At 47.9% G+C, this 22,902-nt stretch overlaps 1 protein-coding gene across 6 annotated transcripts; it reads left to right on the top strand.

Moving 5' to 3' along the window:
* Positions 1 to 20: 20 nt before the first annotated feature.
* On the top strand, positions 21 to 21,458 carry Hsf1 (heat shock transcription factor 1). Of its 6 annotated transcripts, XM_051159807.1 has the most exons (14): positions 22 to 329; positions 16,443 to 16,551; positions 16,907 to 17,043; positions 17,298 to 17,422; positions 18,105 to 18,180; positions 18,254 to 18,315; positions 18,438 to 18,534; positions 18,640 to 18,776; positions 18,909 to 19,178; positions 19,595 to 19,681; positions 20,416 to 20,521; positions 20,599 to 20,664; positions 20,737 to 20,806; positions 20,886 to 21,458. In XM_051159807.1, the coding sequence occupies exons 1-14, from the start codon at positions 213 to 215 to the stop codon at positions 21,089 to 21,091; spliced, it is 1,665 nt and encodes a 554-aa protein (XP_051015764.1). In that variant the 5' UTR covers positions 22 to 212; the 3' UTR covers positions 21,092 to 21,458. The 6 variants fall into 6 exon arrangements, with proteins under 6 accessions (XP_051015762.1, XP_051015764.1, XP_051015766.1 ...); XM_051159805.1 differs by having other exon boundaries at positions 21 to 329; positions 20,599 to 20,806; XM_051159809.1 differs by lacking the exon at positions 20,599 to 20,664.
* Positions 21,459 to 22,902: the final 1,444 nt, after the last annotated feature.

Here is a 22,902-nt window from a genome sequence, read left to right on the forward strand (position 1 = left end):
CGGGACAAATCGCGGCGCCTGCGCACACGGGATACAGGTCCAGCCCTAGTGAGAGCGCGCCGGTCGCAAGATGGCTGCGGCCATGCCAGGCCTTGCTGTGTGTGCGCAGCGGGCGGCGGAGCGGCCCGGACAGCAGGGGCAGCGACGACACTAGCTCAGCCTTCAGTCGCTCTTCTAGAACGCCACCCCAGCTTCTTCCTGCTTCGTCCGAGATGGATCTGGCCGTGGGCTCCGGTGCAGCGGGGCCCAGCAACGTCCCGGCCTTCTTAACCAAGCTGTGGACCCTCGTGAGCGACCCGGACACTGACGCGCTCATCTGCTGGAGCCCGGTAAGAGCTGGCATAGGCCGGAGCCGTATTAAAGGGAGGATCCTATTGCGGGAAGGGACCTGTTTAGGAGAAGCGGCCTGTGGGTGGCGGGGCCTGGGTTCAGCCCTCCCGGCATCCTGGATGGAGAGAGAACGCCGCTGTCTGGGAAGGAAGTGCGCCCCGCCCCCAGAGCCGGCCTCGGAGTGTAGGCCGGGACCCAGAATCCGAAATTTCACTGGGACGCTATGGACCCGGCTTCCAGTTCAGGGTCTTTGACTGACAGAGAAATAGCTTCCCAGAGTCCGTCTGCCTTTTTGCTTTAGGCGATCACTGAGAGAAAGTGAAGGGCCTCGCGAATTCATAGAAGAAGAGCGAGAGTAAGAGGTTGTGACGCCCAGGCCCATCCCTGGTAGTCCTAAACCGCCAGGGCAGTTTTGCCCGGCCCTCAAAGGGCGGCGTTGAGCCCTATTCTGTTGCCTGGCATCGGGCTGTGTATGCCGAAGACCCTGCTGGAGCAGCAGCTCAGGCTTGCAGAGGTGGTTCCATGTTTGTGTCAAGTTGGAAAGTAGAGTCTGTGGTTCACATCTCGGCTGTAAGGGCCAGGGCGCAGAGCTAGCAGATAGGTGGCCTGAAGGCAGGCCATCCTGATTGGAGAGGGAACCTTTGGAGGGATGGAGGTGGCTAGGTGCCGCCTACCTGACCTCCTGCAAGCCAAATCTGGTGGTGTCTCAGGGTTAGGGTTGAGCACTAGCCTCTTAAGCTGGCAAGAATGGTGAGAAGCCTGGGTGGCAGGAGGAGGCCAAGGCCTGTTTGTTTAAACTCTGTGCTTCCGGAAGAGTGCCGGGGGTTAAAGAGAAGACTAGAAACCACGGAACCTCACTTTTCCCCATTCTTTGTGGTCATCTCAGTGGCCCTCTGTGGGCCTTTCTCTCACGTAGTCCTAGAGAGGAGCAGCATGCTTTCCTGAAGGCATCTTCAGTTCACCACCTCTCCTAGGCCTCATACTCCTAGACAAAGAAAATGACCCTACATTTCTGTCTTTCCCCAACTTTCCACCTCTTTTTTGTTTGACTGAAAGGAAGCTTTCTTACCTAGGTCCAGTAGGAACACCAGATAGCTTCTGGAATAGTCTAAGCTTAATCCTATTAGGAAGATCCATCCTGTCTGGTAATCTGCCTGCTATTTCTGCTTATAGATTGGTACAAATGTGAGTGAAGTGCCAGTGAACATTCTTCTAGGACAGGATGTTCTGATGAGGGCCTCTCAGTGTGAAGATGGATCTGATCTGCCCTGTGACCTTCCTCCAACCACACAGCTGCACATCACTTGTGAGCCTTGTTAGCATGCTGGGAGGGATGGGCAAGTAGTCTGTACAAAGCAGCAGTGGGCTCTAGCTGAGGCCTGGCAGTTGGGAGCTGCCATGAGGACAGAAACCAAGCTCTGGCATAGAAATGGAAGAAGAGCATCCTTGTCTTTCTTTAGGCCAGACAAGGACAGCAGAGCGTCACAGATCTGGCAATCTAGCCTCTCAGCAGCGTTCCCTTCTGAAGGCCCACTGCTCGGGAGGCTTTGGGTCCACATTCTCATTCTGAATGGCTTCCAGATAAAAAATTTCTCACCATTCTCAGACGCATCCTTCTTCTTAAGGGAACAGGGCGGGTGAATACATGAGAAAGCCCATCTAGCTCCCAAAAATCCTTTGGTGAGCCTCGCTAGGTCTGGCTTTTCTACCACTTGGAGACAGAAATAGGTCACTATCTTTCTCCAACTCTGTGGTGTTCGATTCCTCATCCCTGGCCCCCATTCAGTTACAGGTGCTTCACCAGAACAAGAAACTCAGGGGTTTCCCCAGACAGATCCTGGAAGACAGCACAGCCTTGGGGAAACTTAGGATCCTAGTAAAAGCCGTTCCAGCATGTGAACATGGATGTCGGCGGTCTTCCCTTAGTAGGCTTCTTTCTACCTTGTAGCAAAGGTGCCTCCAGACCCAGTACCCAGAGATGCAACAAGGAGGGCAGAGTACCTGGATACTACAGTTACTCTGTACCCTGGCTTTTTCTCCTTTCTGTTGTGTCCCCTAAGTAAGACTAGGATACCAGGATGCATTTTGAAATGGGGAACCAAGCCTAATTTAAAAAACAAAAAACAGAAGTTCAGAACATAACTAGCCTGATTCCAGCTTTTAAAGATCATTTTGTCCAGTCCTTTCTAGAAATATTAAAAAGAAACACGAGAAATAAGTTTGTCTAGCTCAAGAGAGTACATATGCTGGTGGATTTTGTTCAGGCTTTTTTTTTTTTTTTTTTTTTTTTTTTTGGTCTTAGGAAACAAATGTGTATTTGTGTGCTCAAGGCGGGGGAAAGAAAGAGCGAGTGCAAATGTGTGTGTGTGTGTGTGTTTGTGTGTGTGTATCTGCAAGCACAAATGTATAAAGTCCATGAAAGGAACACTCGATGTCTTCTCTATTCCTCTCTGCCCTGTTCCCTTAAGACAGTGTCTCTCACTGAACTTACCTTTTATCAGTTAGGCTGTCTGGTCAGCAAACCCTTTCTACTCCACCCAGTGCTGGGCTTACAGGTGCACACAGCCACACCCTAGCCACACACCTAGCTTTGCATGGTACTAGGAAATCCAAACTCTGGACTTGCATGCTTGTACAGCAAGCCCTCTTTCCTGCTTCCCCATCACTCCAGCTCCTGGATGTGGTTTATTTTAACCTACTAACCAACCCAAGGGTTACTGTCCTAATAGATGTAAAAAGATCTGGTCCAGGTTCTCCTTGCCCTATAGGCTGACTATGGCATGCTAGCCCCAGGAGCTACCTGAGGAGCTTACAATTCAGGAAGAGGGTCATGTGATTTGTGCCAAACACAAAGTGTTAGGACTGGCAAAGAGTGAACTGGGGGAACTGAAGCCTTGGGGCCAGGACTAGGCTTCTGGGAGGCAAAAAAAAAAAAAAAGTAATGGAGTCTCTCTTTTTTGTTTTGTTTGTTTTTCAAGACAACCACAAGAGGGTTTCTCTGTGTAGCCCTGGCTGTCCTATAGACCAGGCTGGCCTTGAACTCACAGCAATCCGCCTGCCTCAGCCTCCTGTGTGCTGGGATTAAAGGTGTGCACCACCACTGCCTGGCATGGAGTCTCATTTTGAAGATACCCTCTTCCCTTTGGTATTTTTAACAATGAAGATCTTAAATTTTGTTGCTAGGTGCCTCTCTGGTGTCACTCTAATCCCAGCCTAATGATGTGGTTCTCTTCTTCTTGAGAACAGAAATGACGATGGCTTGAGCCTCTGGGGGACCCTGTAATTGAAGAAACTGGAACCACTGAGCAAGGGCTCTTGAGTAACAGTGTGCAAACAGCCTTATGAGGAGCAGGGTCCCACAGTAGGCTGTGGGAGACAGTAGTCAATGCACTAATACTGGGGCAGCGCGCCCATCCACTTCTGTATTCTTCATGGGATCACATGAAGCATGTCAAAGCATGGCCATGGTTGATATCCAGAACTCCGAGGACAAGCAGGGCCACTCCTGCTACCCACGCTCTGACAGCCAGGTGAGCTCATTCTCGGGCAGACAGCAGGAGCTAACAGGTCCAGTGTCCCCACCCTCAGAGACCCGGCAGCACACTCAAGATGTCAGAGGTCATGCATTCCAGAGGCAGATTTGTAGCTTTTAATCTATATTTTCTTTAGCTACTTTGTTTATGGGTTCTTGGTTGTTTCTTCTCCTGTCTCCTAACAATACAGTATCGTCTCTGGCTTGGCTCAGCTTCTCCTGGTTCAGCTGTCTGTCACTGTCTTCTCACTCTGATAGCCCGATGAAAAGAGACTTTCACCTGTCTCTTATTTTCACTCTGCTCAGTCTCTTCTTTCCTCTGGCCCCACTCTCTCTTCTTTCTCCCTGCACTACTGTCTTCTTTGACCCTGCTCTTCTGTCTCCTGGACCCTACTCTTGCCTCCTCCCCCATCCTACTTACCAGCTCTCAGCCTCTGCTGCCTTTTCCCCAGAAATCTAAGAGGCAGCTGACACTGATGGACATGGCATCCTTTAAAGGGCCAGACACACAAAATAAATCATACTATATTTCCCTATTGTTAAGAGCCCAACATGGTGCACACACCTTTACTTCCAGCACTTGGGAAGCAGAGGCAGGTGGATCTCTGAGTTCAAAGACAGCCTAGGCTACAAAGTGAGTCCAGGACAGCCAGGACTGTTACAACAGAGAAACCCTGTCTTGAAAAACAAACAAACAAACAACAACAACAAAAAAAAAACCCCAGCACCCGGCCGTTAGAAAACTAAGATGAGCCCACATCGCTGGGTGCTCTATGCGGTGGTGCTTGCTTTCGGACTCATAGGCAGAAAGAGAGAACACAGAACTGGAACTATAAGTAACTAAAGAGAATGTCCCCAAGAGCGAGCCTAGGTGTCTGCAGGTGAGAACTGCCTTCTCCTGCAGACAGTGAGCCTTTATGAAAGAAGGTAAGAACTTTCTCAAGAAAGAGAACTGTTGCTGAGGAACTCCATGTTGAGCAGTCAGGGGTCACCCAAGACCACAGGGTAACTGAAATCTCACCAGCCAGAATGGAGGAACCTCCTTGAATAAATACAAAATGTTCTGGCAAAATTTAAACATAAACTATCTAAGCCCAGAGTAAGGTACTCTAAAAACAAGCCTCAAAATGTCGGGAGGAAAGGCAGCAAATGATAAGGCATTGCCCAACCTGCTGACCAGCGAGCAGGCCCTAGGACCCGTGTGGTGAAAGAGCGACCATCCCTGAGCTGTCCTCTGACTTCCAGCAGCGCCGCCGCGTCTAAAAGCATGCATCAGTAAATAAGTGCACTTTGTGTGTACATGGAGTGCGGAGCTGGAGAGATGGCTTAGCAAGTGAGAACAGTGTCTCATGACTGTTTTAACTCCATTTCCAGAGGACCTGATGACCTCTTCCAGTCTGCATAGGAACTGCATCCAGCCAAAATGCCCATATACATAAAATAAAAACAATCCATTTAAAAAGGAAGACAAGTACTCCAGCACCCACACAAACCATGCTGGGCCTAGCAAAGAGCATGTATAACCCAGGGCTGGAGCAGCTGAGACAGCCTATCTGAATCAGTGAACTCTCAGCCAGTGAAAAACCTTGCCCCAAACACAAAGTGGAAGGGCTAGAGAGATGGCTCAATGGTGAAGAACACTGGCTACTCTTGAGAGGGGTTCAGTTCCTGACCCCCATGTTGTGGCTCATGACCATCTGCACCTCCAGTTCCAGGGGATCCGGCTCCTCCACAGGCACCAGGTAGACTCATGGTGCACAGAAATAAATTCTGGCAAAACATCCACCACATAAAGTAAATCTTTAAAAAATAAACATGTTGGAGAGATGGCTCACTGGTTAAGAGCACTTGTTGCTTGTGCAGAGGGCCTGAATTCAGTTCCTAGCCCTCACTTAGTAGTTCATTTCATCTGTATGTAACTCCTCCAGCGCCAGGGGATCCGATGCCTTCTCTGACCTCTGTGGGCACCCAAGCATTCATACGATGCACATATATATACCCAGACCAAAACCTCCTATACAATCTTAAAAATAAAATTTAAGTGTGGAGAAAGAGATAATCTACCCTACTGGAAATTATCTGCAGAACAGAAGACAGCTGTTCAAGAGGTGGAGGCAGGAAGATTAAATGTTCAAGGTTATTGATGGCTATATAGCATGTTGGAAGCCAGCCTGGACTACACCCCTGAGTCTCTGTCCTCCTCCTCCTCCCCTCCAAAAATGGAAAGAAAGGGAAAATGCATGAAGAGCAAGAGGTAAAATGACTTAGAACTTACCAGAAACTGAAACATAAACTAGAACAACTCCTAAAGTACAAAGTATGCCCCCTTGTTCTAAACTCAGTGATTGTACCACATCAGCAGGAAAATTTTAAATGTCTTAAGCAAAAAGCACATTACAAAAGTCAACACCCACTTCTTGATAAAAACCCAGCAAACTGGGAGTAGCAGGAGGAGAGAAAGTAGAGAGTCTAAAAATACTGAGGCTGGTTGTGAGGACTAGGTGCTTTCCCAAGACTGGGAGAGAAAATAAGTTGTCTGCTTCATCTTTTCTGTTCAACAGTGTGTTATATGCTCCAGTCAGTGCAGTGCAGCAAATAAATCTAAACAACAATGAACACAAATTGGAAAGGAAGAAGGAAGACTGTAAAAGATAGCAGGATCGGTTAGAAAATCCTTAACTACAAAACAGTTTGTGAGACATAAGACCCAGGATCAATACACAGAAGTGAATTATATATCTATATATGAATTATTATTTAACTGTGACAGGACTGAAGAAATGGCTCAGCAGGTAAGTGCTTCCTGATCTTGCAGAGGACCCAAGTTCAATTCCCAGTACTCCTGTCAGAACAGCTGATGACCACCTGTAACTCCCAGCTCCAGGGGATCTGACATCCTCTTCAGGCATGTACACACATGCCTGCCTGTCTGTCTGTCTGTCTGTCTGTCTTTCTTTCTTTTTTTTTTAGACAGAATTTCTGTGTTAGCCTTGGCTGTCCTGGCCTCACTGTGGAGACCAGGCTAGCCTTGAACTCACAGAGATCCACCTGCCATTGCCTCCCAAGTGCTGAAATTAAAGGCATGCGCCACCACACCCGGCCACACATGTCTTTCTTTACTTTTAGTTGAAATATTTATAATAGTATCAGAAAATACAAGGAAGTCTTTGGCAGCCACTGGGAGCAGGTAAGAGCTCTGGCCTAAGGTGGAAATAGGATGTGTTCTGAACCTTCCAGAAAGCACTTCATTCTAATCCAAAGCTTACAAGGCTCTGCGTCCTCAACAGCCTGCAGGAGGCCACCTTTCCTTGCTTTCCTACTTGTGGTTGTTGCTGCTGTTCTGTGGTTATCCGTTGGTTTATAGCTGCATGACTCCAGTCTTTGTCCTTGCTTGGCATCTCTCTGAGTGACTAACTTTATTTGGCTGTCTGCTTGCAAGAACATTAGTCCATTCAAATTAAGGGTCCATTGTACTCTCACTATGACGTCACATTGTCTAATTGCATCTGCAGCAACCCTGTTTACAAACACAGTTACATTCTAAGGTATGGATGTTAGTGCTTATTCTTTTTTTATCCCCCTCCTATTTCCATTATAACCCACTGGCTACGTTTAATTAGTATTGCTTGCACATGCATGGGCATGAGGCTATTGGATTATGGGTAAATTACCATCAGCTAAGCCCCTAAAGAAAAATGACTCCTCCCTTTCTCCCCCAGCAGCCGTTTCCTCTCCATTGCTCCTTAACTTTGGCAGTGCTTCCTGTGCCCCTTCCCCATCCGTGCTGGAATGTTAGCAGTCTCTGCCACTTGCAGGTCAGCCACAGCTGCCAAGAGTTCATCAGTGCCATGGCCAAGGCATACCCAGCAGGCAGGGTTTGCAGTACTTTCCCCCATCCTTCTGCTCCTGCATTCTCTCAGCTGTTTCTTCAGGGATGTTCCCTGAGCCTTGGGGTGAAGTAGAGTGGTTTAGATGTCCTTTTTAGGGCTGAACACTGAACAGTCATTTATTCACAGCAATTTGACTAGTTATAAGTCTACCTTAACTACCACCCACTACGAAAAGAAGTTTCTTTAGTAAAAGTTGAGAACATCACTAATCTGTGAGTATAAATATAAATATTTAGAAGACAGTTTGACAACATGTCCAATTGGCAAACATTGGTAATAGACTAAAATCCTCAGTCATGAGCTTTTGACCAGGTATGCAGTATTAAGTAAAAATTCCATGGAGTAGGCCTCAAACGCAGAGGGGTTGCTTACCCCTATATATTCATGTCACTATTGTACTATTGGACAAATCTTGCCTGAGCAAATCAGTATTGTAGTGTGTAGGGTCAGCCACTGATGACTTTCCTCTCCAAGCAGCCTCCATAGCCCTCTGAAGCATGAAAGCTAGCCAGCAGGAAGACATTTCTAGATGAATTCCAGCTGATTCTCTGTGTATGTAGTATCTTCAGAAATAAAGTTGTTTAGGGTTTTTTGTTGTTATGGTTTTTGGTTTTTGGACACAGGGTTTCTCTGTGCTGGGATTGAAGGCGTGCGCCACCATGCCTAGGCCTTCTAATTTTTAAAATCTGTCCTTTTTCTCCCCAAAAAATTACAGATCAATTTCAATGATGAATATAGGTAAAAAAATTCTTTTGAGCTGAATTTAAGAACACATCAAAAAGTTATTCACCATGAGCCAGTTGGCTATATTCTGGGTAAGGGCTTTCTGAAATAGCAATCCAGTCATTGACAAGTAGGCCTCATGATATTAAAAAGCTTCTAAACAGCAAAGGAAACAGTCAAATGAGTAAAGAATTAGAATTAGAAAATCTTTGCCAGCTACACACCTGACAAATGAGTCTGTGAAACTATACAGTGAGACCGTATCTCAAGCACTCGGGAGACAAAGGCAGGCAGATCTCTGTTGAGTGTGAGGCAGCACACAGTCACCTCTAACTCCAGTAGAGCATCAAATGCTTTTCAGCCTTTATGGGCACCTGCACATAAACTCATGCAGACAAACATATATACACATAATAAATAAATAACTGCTTTTTTTAAAAAGAAGGAAAATAGGGAAGAAAAAGGAGGGCACTGGAAACAGTGCAGGTAATACACTGCTTGTGACAATGTTTTCACTACACACACAGTCCAGTAAGAATGATGTCATCCCAGCTGGGTGGTGGTGCAGGCCTTTAATCCCAGCACTCGGGAGGTAGAGGTGGGTAGGTGGATCTCTGTGAGTTTGAGGCTAGCCCGGTCTACGGAGTGGTGTCCTCACTCCCTCCAACTCCTACAGTCCTTTCTCCCTCTTCTGAAGGATTCCCCAAGCTCCACCTAATGTCTCTGCATCTACTTCCATCAGCTGCCTAAGAACACCTCTTTGATGATGATTGGGCTAGCTACTAATCTGTGGTATAGCTGAGTCTTGAGTTAGTTTGGGTCTGAGGAACCACCATGTTGATTTCCATAGTGGCTGCATAAGGTTGCACTCCCACCAGCAATGGGGAAGTGTTCGCCTTGCTCCACATCCTGACCAGCATGAGCTGTCACTTGAGTTTTTGGTCTTAGCCATTCTGATGTGTGTAAGATGGAATCTCAGAGTTGTTTTGATTTGCATTTCCCTGATCGCTAAGGATATTAAACATTTCTTCAAGTGCTTCTTGGCCATTAGAGAGTCCTCTGTTAAGAATTCTCTACTTAGATCTGTATCCCATTTTTTAATTGGATTGTTTGGTTTGTTGATGGCTGGTTTCTTGAGTTATTATTGGTTATTAGTCCTCTATCAGATGTGGAGTTAGTGAAAATCTTTTCCATTCTGTGGGACCGTTTTGTCCTTTGACAGTGTCCTTTGCCTTTACAGAAGCTTTTCATTTTGGTGAGGTCCCATTTAGTAATTGTTGATCTTAGTGTTTGTGCTATAGGTGTTCTTTCTGTTCAGGAGGTTTTCTCCTGTGCCTTACTTTCTCTGCTGTCAGGTTTGGTGTGTCTGGTATGTTGAGGTCTTTGATCCACTTGGACTTGAGTTTTGTGCAGAGTGATGAGTAGGGATCTATTTGTGTACTTCTACATGTAAACATCCAGTTAGGCCAGCACCATTTGTTGAAGATGCTATCTTTTTTCCATTGTAAGTTTCTGGCTTATCAAAAATCAGGTGTCCATAGGTATGTGGATTTATATCTGGGTCTTTGATTTGATTCTATTGATCAACAGGTCTGTTTTTATGCCAATGTACTATGTTGTGTTTTTGTTTGTTTGTTTTTATAGCTCTGTAGTACTGCTTGAAATCAGGGATGATCATACCTCTAGGAGTTCTTTTATTGTACAGGATTGTTTTAGGTATCCTGGGTTTTTCCATATGAAATTGAGTATTGTCCTTTCAAGGTTTGTAAAGAATTGTGTTGGAATTTTGGTGCAGATTGCATTGAATCTGTAGATTGCTTTTGGTAGGATGGCCATTTTTACTATGTTAATTCTACCAATCAATAAGCATCTAAGGTCTTCCATGATATCTCCTTCAATTTCTTTCTTCAAAGACTTGGAAGTTTTTGTCATACAAACCTTTCACTTGGTTGGATATGGGTGCCCCAAGATATCTTAGGTTTTTGTGGCTATTGGGAAGGGTGTTGCTTTCCTGGTTTCTTTCTTTGGTTTGGCTTTTGGGTTTTGTTTTTTGTTTTTTCCTCCATTTCATTAATTTCTGCAATGAGATTAAATAAAGATTTGGGGTTTTGTCTGTTCTTTTTCTGGGGCCCTAAGGTGAATCAATTAAGCCTGTCATTTTGTTGATTTTTGTGGTGTTTGGGTTTTTTCCTCTTTCTGTCTTGCTTAACTGCTATTCTACTGTGATTTATTCTTTCCTCTGGCTTCATGGATGGATTTTTTTTTTTTTCCTTTTCAATCTTAAGGATTCCTTGCGGTATGGTGCATAGATAGTAATGACTATGGGCTCCTTTACACTGTTTTTGTCATGGGAAGTTTTTTGTTTCTCCTTCCATTATGCCAGACAGCTTTGCTGGATAGAGCAGTCTGGGCTGACTTGAAAACTTCAAAACTTGAAATACATCCTTCTAGCAGGGTGGTGGCACAGGAGAATCTCTTTGAGGTCAAAGCCAGCTTGGTCTATAGTGAGTTCCAGGACAGCCAGGGCTATTAGCACAGAGAAACCCTGTCTCAAACCACCACCCCACAAAACAACAACAAAACTATTATGTCATAAATGCTGATTTGCTTGTTAATTATGGCAAAACAAAGTCTGTATATGCGAAGTGCTGGCATAGTGTCTGTAGTACATTAAGTTGGCTGTTGGTAGAATCCATAGGTCAGAGTTTTTTCAAAAGTAATTTTCAGTCCTGTCTTTATCTCCTGTTTATTTTCTTTCATCTATTAAAAAAAAAAAAAAGTTTGTTGATTTCCCCCCTGCCCTCAGATCTCCTGTTGTGCTTACTGCTCAGCGGCTTGAGCTGGGTCTAAGGAGAATCTCATCTCCTAGGCCATTCCGCAGTAGTAACGCTGTTTAATGGTCCTTCCTTTGTTCCTTCAGACATCATCGTCTTACTTCTCTGAGTATATTTATTGTTTTATGTGTATGAGTGTTTTACCTGCATACATGAAAGTACCCTGCATGCATGCCTGCTGCCCGTGGAGGCCAGAAGAGGGTGCCAGGGCCCTGGACCTGGAGATTCTAGATTTGTAAGCTGCTCTGTAGATGCAAGGACCTGAAGGCTTGTCCTCTGCATGAACAACAGCTATTCTTAACTGCTGAGCCATCTCTCTGTCCCCTCAACATGTTCTTGGCAACATTTTATCTTCTGTTAAGTGTATTGTCTTGCCCTTCTCAGGCAGTTTCTGTTGTTCCGCTTTGTCCACCATGTATGAGCCACACTTGACAGTTTCTGTTGGTCTTGGATTTTTTTGTCACTAGTGTATTGTGGGACTTAATAATGGCTATACCATCTTGCTTACTTGTGACTTGTCTAGGCTGCTTCTCCTTGATGACATTAACTGCTTCACAGTTGTCACAGCCCACATTGAAACACCAGCAGTTACTGCCTGGTTTTGTTGCTGTTGTATGTAATGCCCTGGGGCACGGGTTATTGTTGGGCAGTACTTAGGTTGTAAGGCTGCATTTCTTGGGGGTATTTCACTGTGTTCATTGAGCAAAAGCGGTTTTCAGTTAGTCGTACGTTTGTTCTAATCCCAAGGGCGCTTCTCAGCTTTCTTTTCTCATGTAGGCAGACTGGCCTGGAGCTCAGCTCATTTATTGTTGGTACACCCTGGGGATTGAGCTTTCCATGCTGTTTGACCTCAAGTGAGCTAGAGCACCTTCCTAATGGATTATATCTCCTGTGGGCAAATCCTCTAGGCAGTAGCTACTGTACTTCTCAGCTGAACACGTTCACCGTGCATAGTCTGTCCTTCCTACCAAGTATGGTGAGGATGGTTGGACTAGGACTGCCCCTAGGATATGGGAGTTTAGTGACCTGGGGTGGGGTGTAGACTGTAGTTTGTGAAAGGTACTCACAGACCCAATGAGTTTTCGTGGTTTCATTGACCATTCTCTGTTTGTTTGTTGGTTGGTTGGTTGGTTTTTCGAGACAGGGTCTCTCTGTGTACCCTTGGTTGTCCTGAACTCACTTTATAGACCAGGCTGGCCTCAAATTCACTGTGATCTGCCTGCCTCTGCCTCCCAAGTGCTGGGATTAAAGACATGCGCCACCATGCCTGGCTCATTGCCATTCTTATTTGTTTGATGCCTGTGGAACAATTTTAGGGACATTAATTGATCTAAAGAAGCTTTGTGTATGTCATTGGAGAGAAAGTGCAGTCCCAGAGCTCCACACTCTCAGCCCAAAAGTGAGGCTTTCCCTTTCATCTTCAAGGATGGAAATTCCTAATTGACTGTCTTCATCCTGCAGCTGATCAATGTGTCACCCACCATCTGTGCTGACATGGCTATGACTTGGCTGCTTGCAAGGCCCTTCCTAGTCTTGTCTTGAGTTTGGCAGTTAGACTATGAAGTGACCTTTTAGCTTTTTCCTGTTTGAAGTTCATTTAGTTTCTTTGATGTTTTTTTATCAAATTTGGTATGTTCTTTTATTTGGTTTTTGGTTTTTTGTTTTTGTTTTTTGTTTTTTTTTTTTTTTTTTTTTTTTTTTTTGAGGCCGGGTCTCTCTGTGTTAGCCTTGACTGTCCTGGACTCGCTTTGTATACCAGGTTGGCCTCGAACTCACAGTGATCCACCTGCCTCTGCCTCCCGAGTGCTGGGATTAAAAGCATGCACCACCATGCCTGGCCAAATGTGGTATGTTCTTGATCAGTTTTCCTACACGTAGTCATTTGTCCATTCTCATCCTCTGAGAGTGGGTATGAAGCATTGATGTCTAATGATGCCTCACAGGTCTCTGCAGCTCTGCTCACTTTATTCATCTGTCTTAGTCATTGTCCTATTGCTATAAAGAGACATCATGACCATAGCAACTCTAACAAAGAGAATATCTCATTGGAGGTTTGCTTACAATTTCAGAGACTCAGTCCATTATCGTCAAGGGAGGGAGCATGGTGGTATAAATGGTGCTGGAGTAGTTGAAAGCTACATCCTGATCCACGGGCAGGTGGGCAGGCACACACGCGCGCGCACACACGCGCGCGCGCGCGCACACACACACACACACACACACACACGGAGGGAGAGACTGAGCAAGACTGGGCCTGGCATGGGCTTTTGAAGCCTCAAAAGCCCTCTTCCAGTGGCACACTTCCTCCAACAAGGCCACCCCTCCTAATCCTTCTATTCCTTTTAAATAGTGCCACTCCCTAGTGACTAAACCTATAGGGACTATTCTTATTCAAACCACCATTTTTTTTTAATCTTCAGACAATAACCTCACTTGGCCTATTTTTGTGCTTATTGACTCAAGATTCTCCGTGTTCTCATCTTCTGGAGTCCCCAGATGAATTTTTAACCTGAGTTGTGCTTTCCAATTCCAGAATGTCAACTTGGTGTTTCTTTTTCATTTTTACTGCTTTTTACTGGGATTCTCATTTAGTAGGACATCATCCTGATACCTAATCCTTCATATATGGCTCTTCAGATCTTTTTTGGCCATAGTATTTTAAGTAAAATAGGTGTTAGACTCTTTATCTTCATTAGTCCAACTTGGGGAGTATATTGGCTGCTTTTTCCCCCTAAGCTGTAGCTTTTCTTTTTAATTACATTTATGTAAAAAACAAAAACTAAAAGGGATTCTTCATATTGGTCACTTCATGATCCAACTACAAACTCAAGGCCAGGAAAAGACCTTGCAAGCAGCAGAGTCATATGCACATGTGTACAGAAGTCATATGCACATGTGTACAGCACTCAGGGGACAACTTGTAAAGTTAGTTTTCTCCTTCTGCTGTGGGGACCCAGGCTTAAACTCAGCCTGTCAGGCTGGGCAGTGCATGCCTTTACCTGCGGAGCCATCTCACCAGTCCCAGACATAGCTTTTTGTTTGTTTGAATGCCTCATTGTTTTTTACTTTCCATTAATATGTGATGGCTGCTGTGAAAGTGCACTGTCCCCTGCATCTGTTACTTTTGTCATTGTGCCATTGCTAGTTCTGGTGACTTCCCTGGACTAATTATGTTATGTTTCTATTCTTGGCCATTTGTACTTCTGTCCAGCTGGCTTAATTGGTTAAAAAGCTGGAGCCAAGCTGGGCAGTGGTGGCGCACACCTTTAATCCCAGCACTTGGGGGGCAGAGCCAGGCGGATTGCTGTGAGTTCAAGGACTGCCAAGGCTACACAGAGAAACCCTGTCTAGAAAAACCGAGGGGGGCGGGACTGGAGCCCCTGTGTATATGCTGATTTCCATCTGTAACATACAGCCTGGGAATTGACAACCCAGCTTTATCTCCTACTTCCCATTCATGCCAGAGAGAGAGCTTATGGCTCTCATAGGTTTTCTCTGAGCATGTACACAGCTCTAAAGTGTATATAGCCTTTGGATTCCCAGGGATATTTCAGAGTCCCTAATGATCCCTCATTAACCCCTGTTTAAAGTTTCTGGCTAGCCTGTATTATGGATTGTCTCAGCAGCCATTTAAAATCTTCCTGTAAGCTGGGTAGAAGTGGCACACACGTTTAATCCTAGCACTTAGGGAGGCAGAGACAGGCAAATCTCTGTGAGTTTGAGGCCAGCGTGGTGTACAGATGAGTACAGGGACAGCCAAGACTATACAGATGAACCCTATCTCAAAAACCCGGGGGAGGGAGGGAGGCAGAGAGAGAGAGAGAATGAATGAATATGAGAATATGAATCTTCTTCTAGGACTGGAGAAATGGCTCAATGGTTAAGAGCACTAGCTCCTCCAGAGGACCTGGGTTCAATTCCCAGCACCCACATGTCAGCTCACAACTGTCTGTTACTCGAGTTCCAGGGGATCTGACATACAGACATAATAACATGCAGGCAAAACACCAATGCACATAAAATAAAAATAGGCCATTTTTTAAAAAAAGGCAGCAGATGTGGATTAAACTCTGTTACCTTTTAATTTTTTCTTCCTCTACATGCTCTTTCAGGTTTCTGGACTGGAACAGCCTCAGGTGAAGCAAAGCCAGCCTTGCTTTGAGAGTGCCCTAGCACCAAGACCTTGAGTGAGCGTTCACTCACATTCCCACTGCCATTGCTTCCACTGTTTGACACCTCCTACAGTTGCTTTCCCTGCTGCTTTGGATTTTCTTCCTCCTCTGTCCGCTTACCCTTCTGTTTCTGCTTAGGCTTGTTTTTCACTCCTTTGCATGTTGGAAAGCAACCCTAGTGCTAATCCAACACCTTGGGATCCTTTTGATTTATTCTACTATCGGTATTCTAGTTCTCCCACTCCAATGAAGAGACCTGTTCCTTAGCTGATTTGTCTTGCACAGCCACGAGAATACTGTCCCCTTTCCATTGTGGGGTCTCCCCACTCAGGTAGCTAATGCCTCTGAGTTGCCATGGCCCTTCAGCCCCTCCTAGTGGTTCAGGAAAACACCAGCACAAAGAGTAGTCATGCAGTGTTCAACAAGTCTCTCTCTGATTCTCATCTTAGGTTGAAAAAGAATAAGATGGTTTTTTGAGCAGGGTCTTCCAGAGCTGCAGAAACTCCATTTCTGTTTCCATGGCTATCGCAATTTAGAGGGGTGTGTGTGTGTGTGTGTGTGTGTGTGTGTGTGTGTGTGTGTGTGTGTGTGTGTGTACGTACACGTGTGTGTGTGTATACTCTACAAGAACAGTAAGCACTCAACCACTGAGCTCTCTCTCCAGCTGATCTTAGCTATTCTTCAGGAAACTTTGCTGATTAAAACTAAGTGCTTGTCAGTCCCTAGAGATGACCAGAATTCTGTGGGCAATTTATGAGTCTAAAGCTAGCAACTAAAAACTACCAAACCTAGGTCTCATGGCCTGGATACCATCTATGGAGTCCTAACGTTGAGCTTACTTCCTGCCACCACCATAGAAGGAGAATGTACACTGCCCAACATACATGGAGACACACTTCAGGCCACAGTGGAAATATGGTGGCAGCTGCCACATATGACCTACCCATGTGTCTCCTGACAGAGTGGGAACAGCTTCCACGTGTTTGACCAGGGCCAGTTTGCCAAGGAGGTTCTGCCCAAGTACTTCAAGCACAACAACATGGCCAGCTTCGTGCGGCAGCTCAACATGTGTAAGTACCTCTTCCCGGGTGTTGTACCTGCTCCCTGGGGTATGGAGAAACAACCCAGCATTGCTGTCAGATGGAGGCCTGGGTTGGCTAAGGAAGGTCCTCATGGGTGCGAGCCTGAATTCCCCAGGAAAGAGTATATGAGGCCCTACCCTAGTGGCCACACTTCCCTTTGCAAGAGAGAAAGCTGTGCAGGGACAATGTCTTTTCCAACGAAGATTAACTTGCTGTGGTAAATGGATGCCAGATAGAATCTCAGTTTTCTAGGATGCCCTTTGCCTGCCCTAGGCCATGGCTGGGCTGTTGGGGGTCTAGTCACTGGCCCTCAAACAGAACTGCCCCACTCCTTTATGCACAGATGGCTTCCGAAAAGTAGTCCACATTGAACAGGGTGGCCTGGTCAAGCCTGAGAGGGATGACACCGAGTTCCAGCATCCATGTTTCCTACGTGGCCAGGAACAGCTCCTTGAGAACATCAAGAGGAAAGTGACCAGCGTGAGTCACCAGCCCTGGGTACAGCCCCTCCCTGTCCTCAGATCTGCCTGCTGTCTGTGGGCTGGGAGCAGTATCTAGGTGATGCTGCAGTGCTAGCCTAAAAGCATAGCCTGTGCTCATCTCTGTCTCTGAGCACCCACCCCGGCCCAGTGTTTCCCAGCCCCTCCTTAATCCCTGGATACCTAGGGGAAGCACAGGAAGGAGCCTTCCACACTCCAGAGCCACTTTCGACTCTTGTATGCCCCACCCCTTAGGTGTCCACCCTGAAGAGTGAGGACATAAAAATACGCCAGGACAGTGTCACCAGGCTGTTGACAGATGTTCAGCTGATGAAGGGGAAACAGGAGTGTATGGACTCCAAGCTTCTGGCCATGAAGCAGTAGGTCCCAAGGCTCAGGAGGGTGGCCAGGTTGCTTTGGGTCTCTATCCTATCCCACCTTGCAGAGCCACCCAAACCTTCCCCCTTCCCAACCTGCCTTCCATTGTTTCTACTGCAAAAACTTCTTGGCCTTTTCATCTCCAATCACAGACTGGGACTGGGAACTTCCTACTGCACCCACTTCTCATTCTCCTGCTGGGCTCTACGTTTTCAGGATTTGAGCACATAGACCTTTCTTCCAGGTTCCTCCCTTAAAACCAGGGCCAGCAGGAGCTGACCAGCACAGTCCTCAGACCAGACCTCCCCACTGTTCTCTATCTCAATGACTTGCACTCACCCTTATCGCACAGTAGAGGGCACCACAGTTCTCAGCTGCCTTTTACCCCCAAACTGAGGGTAATCTCAGCAGTTTAGGATCTTTTCCAAAGTCCTATCCTGTGTGTCTAGCCAGTATGTGACAAATTCTGTAGCCCCTCTCAGCTAGGATCCTGAGGTGTACCATCAGACTCTGTCCATGCCCTCCCTCAGCCATGGTTGACACCTGATTCCTCCCCTGCAAGTATACCAGAGCTAGGGGACTCAGTGGTGCCAGTGAGCCCTCATCTGGTCCAGCCCTGTCCATCAACAGCCTGACTCTCTGCCTCTTCTAATGTGGCCTAATTGACCCAGCAATGTGTTGCAGCGAGAACGAGGCCCTGTGGCGGGAGGTGGCCAGCCTGCGGCAGAAGCATGCCCAGCAGCAAAAAGTTGTCAACAAGGTGGGCAGGGCTGGTGGTAGGTGGGTCCCCTCCATGATTGGGCCTGGGTAACTGTATCCTCTCTGCCCCACAGCTCATTCAGTTCCTGATCTCACTGGTGCAGTCGAACCGGATCCTGGGGGTGAAGAGAAAGATGTGAGGCTCTGGGAATGCCTACACTGTCCACTCTGACCCTGTGTCTTGGTGTCCTCTGCTTGCTGTATATCCTGGGTACCACCAAGGTCTGTGTAGGCAGTTAACATGTCTCTTCCCTGCAGCCCTCTGATGTTGAGTGACAGCAGCTCAGCACATTCTGGGCCCAAGTATGGTCGACAGTACTCCCTGGAGCATGTCCATGGTCCTGGCCCATACTCAGTAAGCACCAAGCTCCATGGGACTGCCAGTAAGTGTATAGTGGGTGCTGGGTGGCCCAGGCTACCACAGGTATGCCTTACATGTGGCCTTTGTCTCTAATTGCAGGCTCCATCTCCAGCCTACAGCAGCTCTAGCCTTTACACCTCTGATGCGGTCACCAGCTCTGGACCCATAATCTCCGATATCACTGAGCTGGCTCCCTCCAGCCCTTTGGCCTCCCCAGGCAGGAGCATAGATGAGAGGTGGGGCTGCAGCACCCTAATCCCTCCTATTACCTTAATGGGCCAGCCTTTTTGGGCCCTGGGCAGAGTTAGAAGTGGGTGGAACTAACTTAGGCTCCTTCTAACATGTCTTCCAATATCTAACATGTTCAGGCCCCTGTCCAGCAGCACCTTGGTCCGTGTCAAGGAAGAGCCCCCCAGCCCACCTCGGAGCCCTCGGGTACTGGAGGCAAGCCCTGGGCGCCCATCCTCCATGGATACCCCTTTGTCCCCAACTGCCTTCATTGACTCCATCCTTCGAGAGAGCGAGCCTACCCCTGCTGCCTCAAACACAGCCCCTATGGATACAACCGGAACCCATGCCCCCGCACCCCCAACCCCCTCCACCCCTGAGAAGTGCCTCAGCGTAGCCTGCCTAGACAAGTGAGTGCTGTGCCCGCCCTGCTTACCTGTAGTTTCTGAACCCCACAGCATGGGATTTCCTCAGACTGGACACAGGGTATCTATGTCTTAGCAAGACACAATCCCTGTAGTTTTCCGGGAGTGATGGGTTGGAACTGTTCCCCCAGACCTGAGAGAGCTTGAAGCTGGGGAGGGAGACTAACCACATCACTAGAAATGTGATATGCCCCTGCCTCTTGGGCCACCCTCACTACTGCCATCACCCTCTCTTGTGCCAAGCCCTAGGATCTTTGGATCTGACATAAGAAATGATGAATCAGGGCCCAGCCTTGACTACCCTCAGGCACATCCCAAAAGCTGAGCGAGCGAGGACGGTGGGCATAGATCCCCCCGTCCCCCGCCTGCAATGGGGGGGCTCTTGTCTTTGTATCTTGCAGTTTGGCTCGCGCTCCACAGATGTCTGGGGTCGCCCGCCTCTTCCCCTGCCCCTCCTCTTCCTTTCTGCATGGCCGAGTCCAGCCAGGGTTAGCGCTGCCCCAACTTGGGAGGGAGGAGGACTCCGCCAGGGCCCCTCCCACAGCCATGGAACCAGTTCCCAACCTGGGCATAGCACTTGCCCTGCCTGTCGAAGAGCACCAGGGGATGGTCTCACAGGCTCTGCATCTCCACTGACTCCCCCTTTGCACAAGCCAGTGGCTGTGATAGGGACAAGTTTCCTGCCTGGCCCAGCCACCAGTACAGGCTGCTACAAAGAGCTCCCTGTCAGGGCAGGGTAGGCCCCATGGCACCTACAGAGCCCTTTTAACTGCCTTGCCCATGGCTCAGACGTGTCGATGGCATAAGGCCTTCTGAGCTAAAGGAGTACAGGTCTACTCATGCTAAGCACAGTCCTGTACCCTCTCCTTACTCTTCCTGGTGCAATGGCAAGACTGTCAAACCTGGAAAATCTGCCTGCTCTCCTGCCCGTTTCTAGAGCCAACACCCTCTTGGCCCAGATTTTAGTCACTACTAAAGCCTCCTAGGATGTCCTGCCCATGGGCCATGCTATATCTCAGCTCAGAAGCCATGGAGGGCCAGCTTACTACTGCCCTTTCTAGCATTTCCCCAGAGGTCCACACACACTTCCCTGGCCCATGCTGGCTATGCAGATGGACCTTGCTTTGGGGGGTTACAACCAAAGGGGAGCCCTTCTCCAGCAGGAGTGTGGCTGGGTGGGAGCCTGGGGCACTAGTTCACCTGCCCACTTGCCCTGGGCCAGGAACGAGCTAAGTGATCATTTGGATGCCATGGACTCCAACCTGGACAACCTACAGACCATGCTGACAAGCCACGGCTTCAGCGTGGACACCAGTGCTCTGCTGGACGTGAGTCTGGTCATCCCCACCCACCCTACCCCATCCTGCCCATAAGCCAGCCCTGACTTCCCTCCCTCCTCCTGCAGCTATTCAGCCCCTCGGTGACCATGCCCGACATGAGCCTGCCTGACCTGGACAGCAGCCTGGCCAGCGTGCGTAGGCGGGCAGGGTGGGGGGCAGAGGGGGCCACCAACAACCCTCACTGTGTGTTCTCTGTCCCACAGATTCAGGAGCTCCTATCTCCCCAAGAGCCCCCCAGGCCCATTGAGGCAGAAAACAGTAACCCCGACTCAGGTGAGCTGAGCTTTTGTCCTGCTCCCAGCCCCCTGCTTCCAACCTGCCCACCCCCATCATCCTGACCCATGCTCCACAGGGAAGCAGCTGGTACACTATACGGCTCAGCCTCTGTTTCTACTGGACCCTGACGCTGTGGACACAGGGAGCAGTGAACTGCCTGTGCTCTTTGAGCTGGGGGAGAGCTCCTACTTCTCTGAGGGTGATGACTACACGGACGATCCCACCATCTCTCTTCTGACGGGCTCTGAACCCCCCAAAGCCAAGGACCCCACTGTCTCCTAGAGGTCCCAGGAGGTGTCAGGCTGGTCCCCAACCTATCCCTAGGACATGGCTGCTCCTTGGGAGACAAGACAGTTGGGCACTCCAGGCCATTCTAGGTCAAGCCACCACAACCCCGGTGGGGCATAGATGGGACTTGATCTTGGGCAGTACCTCAGATTAAGAGGAAGATCCTGAGGGCTGTATACCTGCTGCCTTTTCCCCAGCCCCAGGTCTACTCTCCAGGTCGGAATTTCACAGCCACACTTGGACTGACCCTGCAGGTTGTTCATAAAATTGTATTTTGGATTTTTACATGAGAGTCCCCTTTAACCCTTCACAAATAAATATATATATATATATATATATATATATATATATATATACACACACACACAGAGAGATGGGCAGATGATAAATAGGTTCTACTGTGGCCTCCTGTGTGTTTCCTCCTGCCCTTAGGGCAGGTGAGGGTATAGGCAAGGAGCCCAGAACTCACTACATGTCTCCTTGAGGAAATACAGGTACCTGTGATACCCCTAGGCCCACAGGACTAGTATTTGTTGGCAGCTTTTTCTCTAGGGGCCTTAAAGAATAGCAGAATGGGTACGCTTGACATATTGGCAGAGCCAGGCTCCCACATCTATCGACTAGACTGGTTCTGAACTAGTTCTCCTGTCTTGGCGCGCAAGAACAAAGGTGGCAATGGCTTCACAGGTGGCCTAGAGCTGGCTGTGGTGCATACCCTGTTGTCCTGAGGCAGCTGAGATTACTAGCCATCCTGCATAGCACCAGATACCAACCTAACTGCAGGTTAGGGTCTTTGCAGCCTAGCAGGTTCTGGCTGTTGACAAACACTAAGGCAAGAATGAGGACCTTGGATTGCCAAGGAGATTTTTATATAAAAGTCCTCTGTCCAACTTGGCAGCTACCAGAACTTGGGAGCAAAGTATCCCTCTACTCAGAGCTGTCTCTACTGCCAGAGCCAAGGTTTGTCTAGAAGAGTGGGTCAAGCCCAGTCAAGTTTGGCCCCTGTGCAGCACAGCTGAGAGTCACTAGCCCAACTTGTTGAGCAAGTTGAGACAGATACTGAAGATACAGTGTATGTAACTCAAAAGCCGCAGGCAGTCAGTGTACAAAGTCCTACATGGATGGCTCCATCTCTAGAAATGTGGATCTAGGTTCCTACTGGTGGCACTGAATGAGGGTGTTTATTTACCCAGAGTCTACCACAAATACAAGTGAGCCTTGCATGTCATCTCTTAGACCACCAGACTCCTCACAGGTGTCCTAGACACAGTTTAGGCAGCCTGCCATGGATGGGGTCATCTTCTATCGGGTCATACAGCTCTGAGCCCCTGGCCAGCATGGATTAATAGGACAGGATAAGAACTCACTGGGCAGCAGGGCATGGTGGCACACGCCTTTAATCCCAGCACTTGGGAGGCAGAGGCAGGCAGATCACTGAGTTCAAGGTCAGCCTGGTCTACAAAGTGAGTCTAGGACAACTAAGGCTACACAGAGAAACCCTGTCTCAAAAAAAAAAAAAACTAACCTTTTCTGTATGCTCCTGCTTCCTACTATGTACTGTTCTGCAAGGAGTGTGTGTACAGCTTTGTCCACACACTCTGTGAAGTTGTAGACTGTAATCTTGTAGCCCAGATCTTTCCAGCACCTTATCCCTAAGCTGTAGCCTGAGAATTTTAGTCCCTAAAGCAGTGGTTGCACAGCACATATGGGTCTAGGTCAAGCCTCAGCAGTTTCCACAACCCCAGTAGGAAAGTTTTTAGACAGCACTTTATTGATTCCCTCAGCCCCTGGACAGCATAGACTCC

The sequence above is a fragment of the Acomys russatus genome, chromosome 17, assembly GCF_903995435.1.
Source record: "Acomys russatus chromosome 17, mAcoRus1.1, whole genome shotgun sequence".
Taxonomy (NCBI): domain Eukaryota; kingdom Metazoa; phylum Chordata; class Mammalia; order Rodentia; family Muridae; genus Acomys; species Acomys russatus.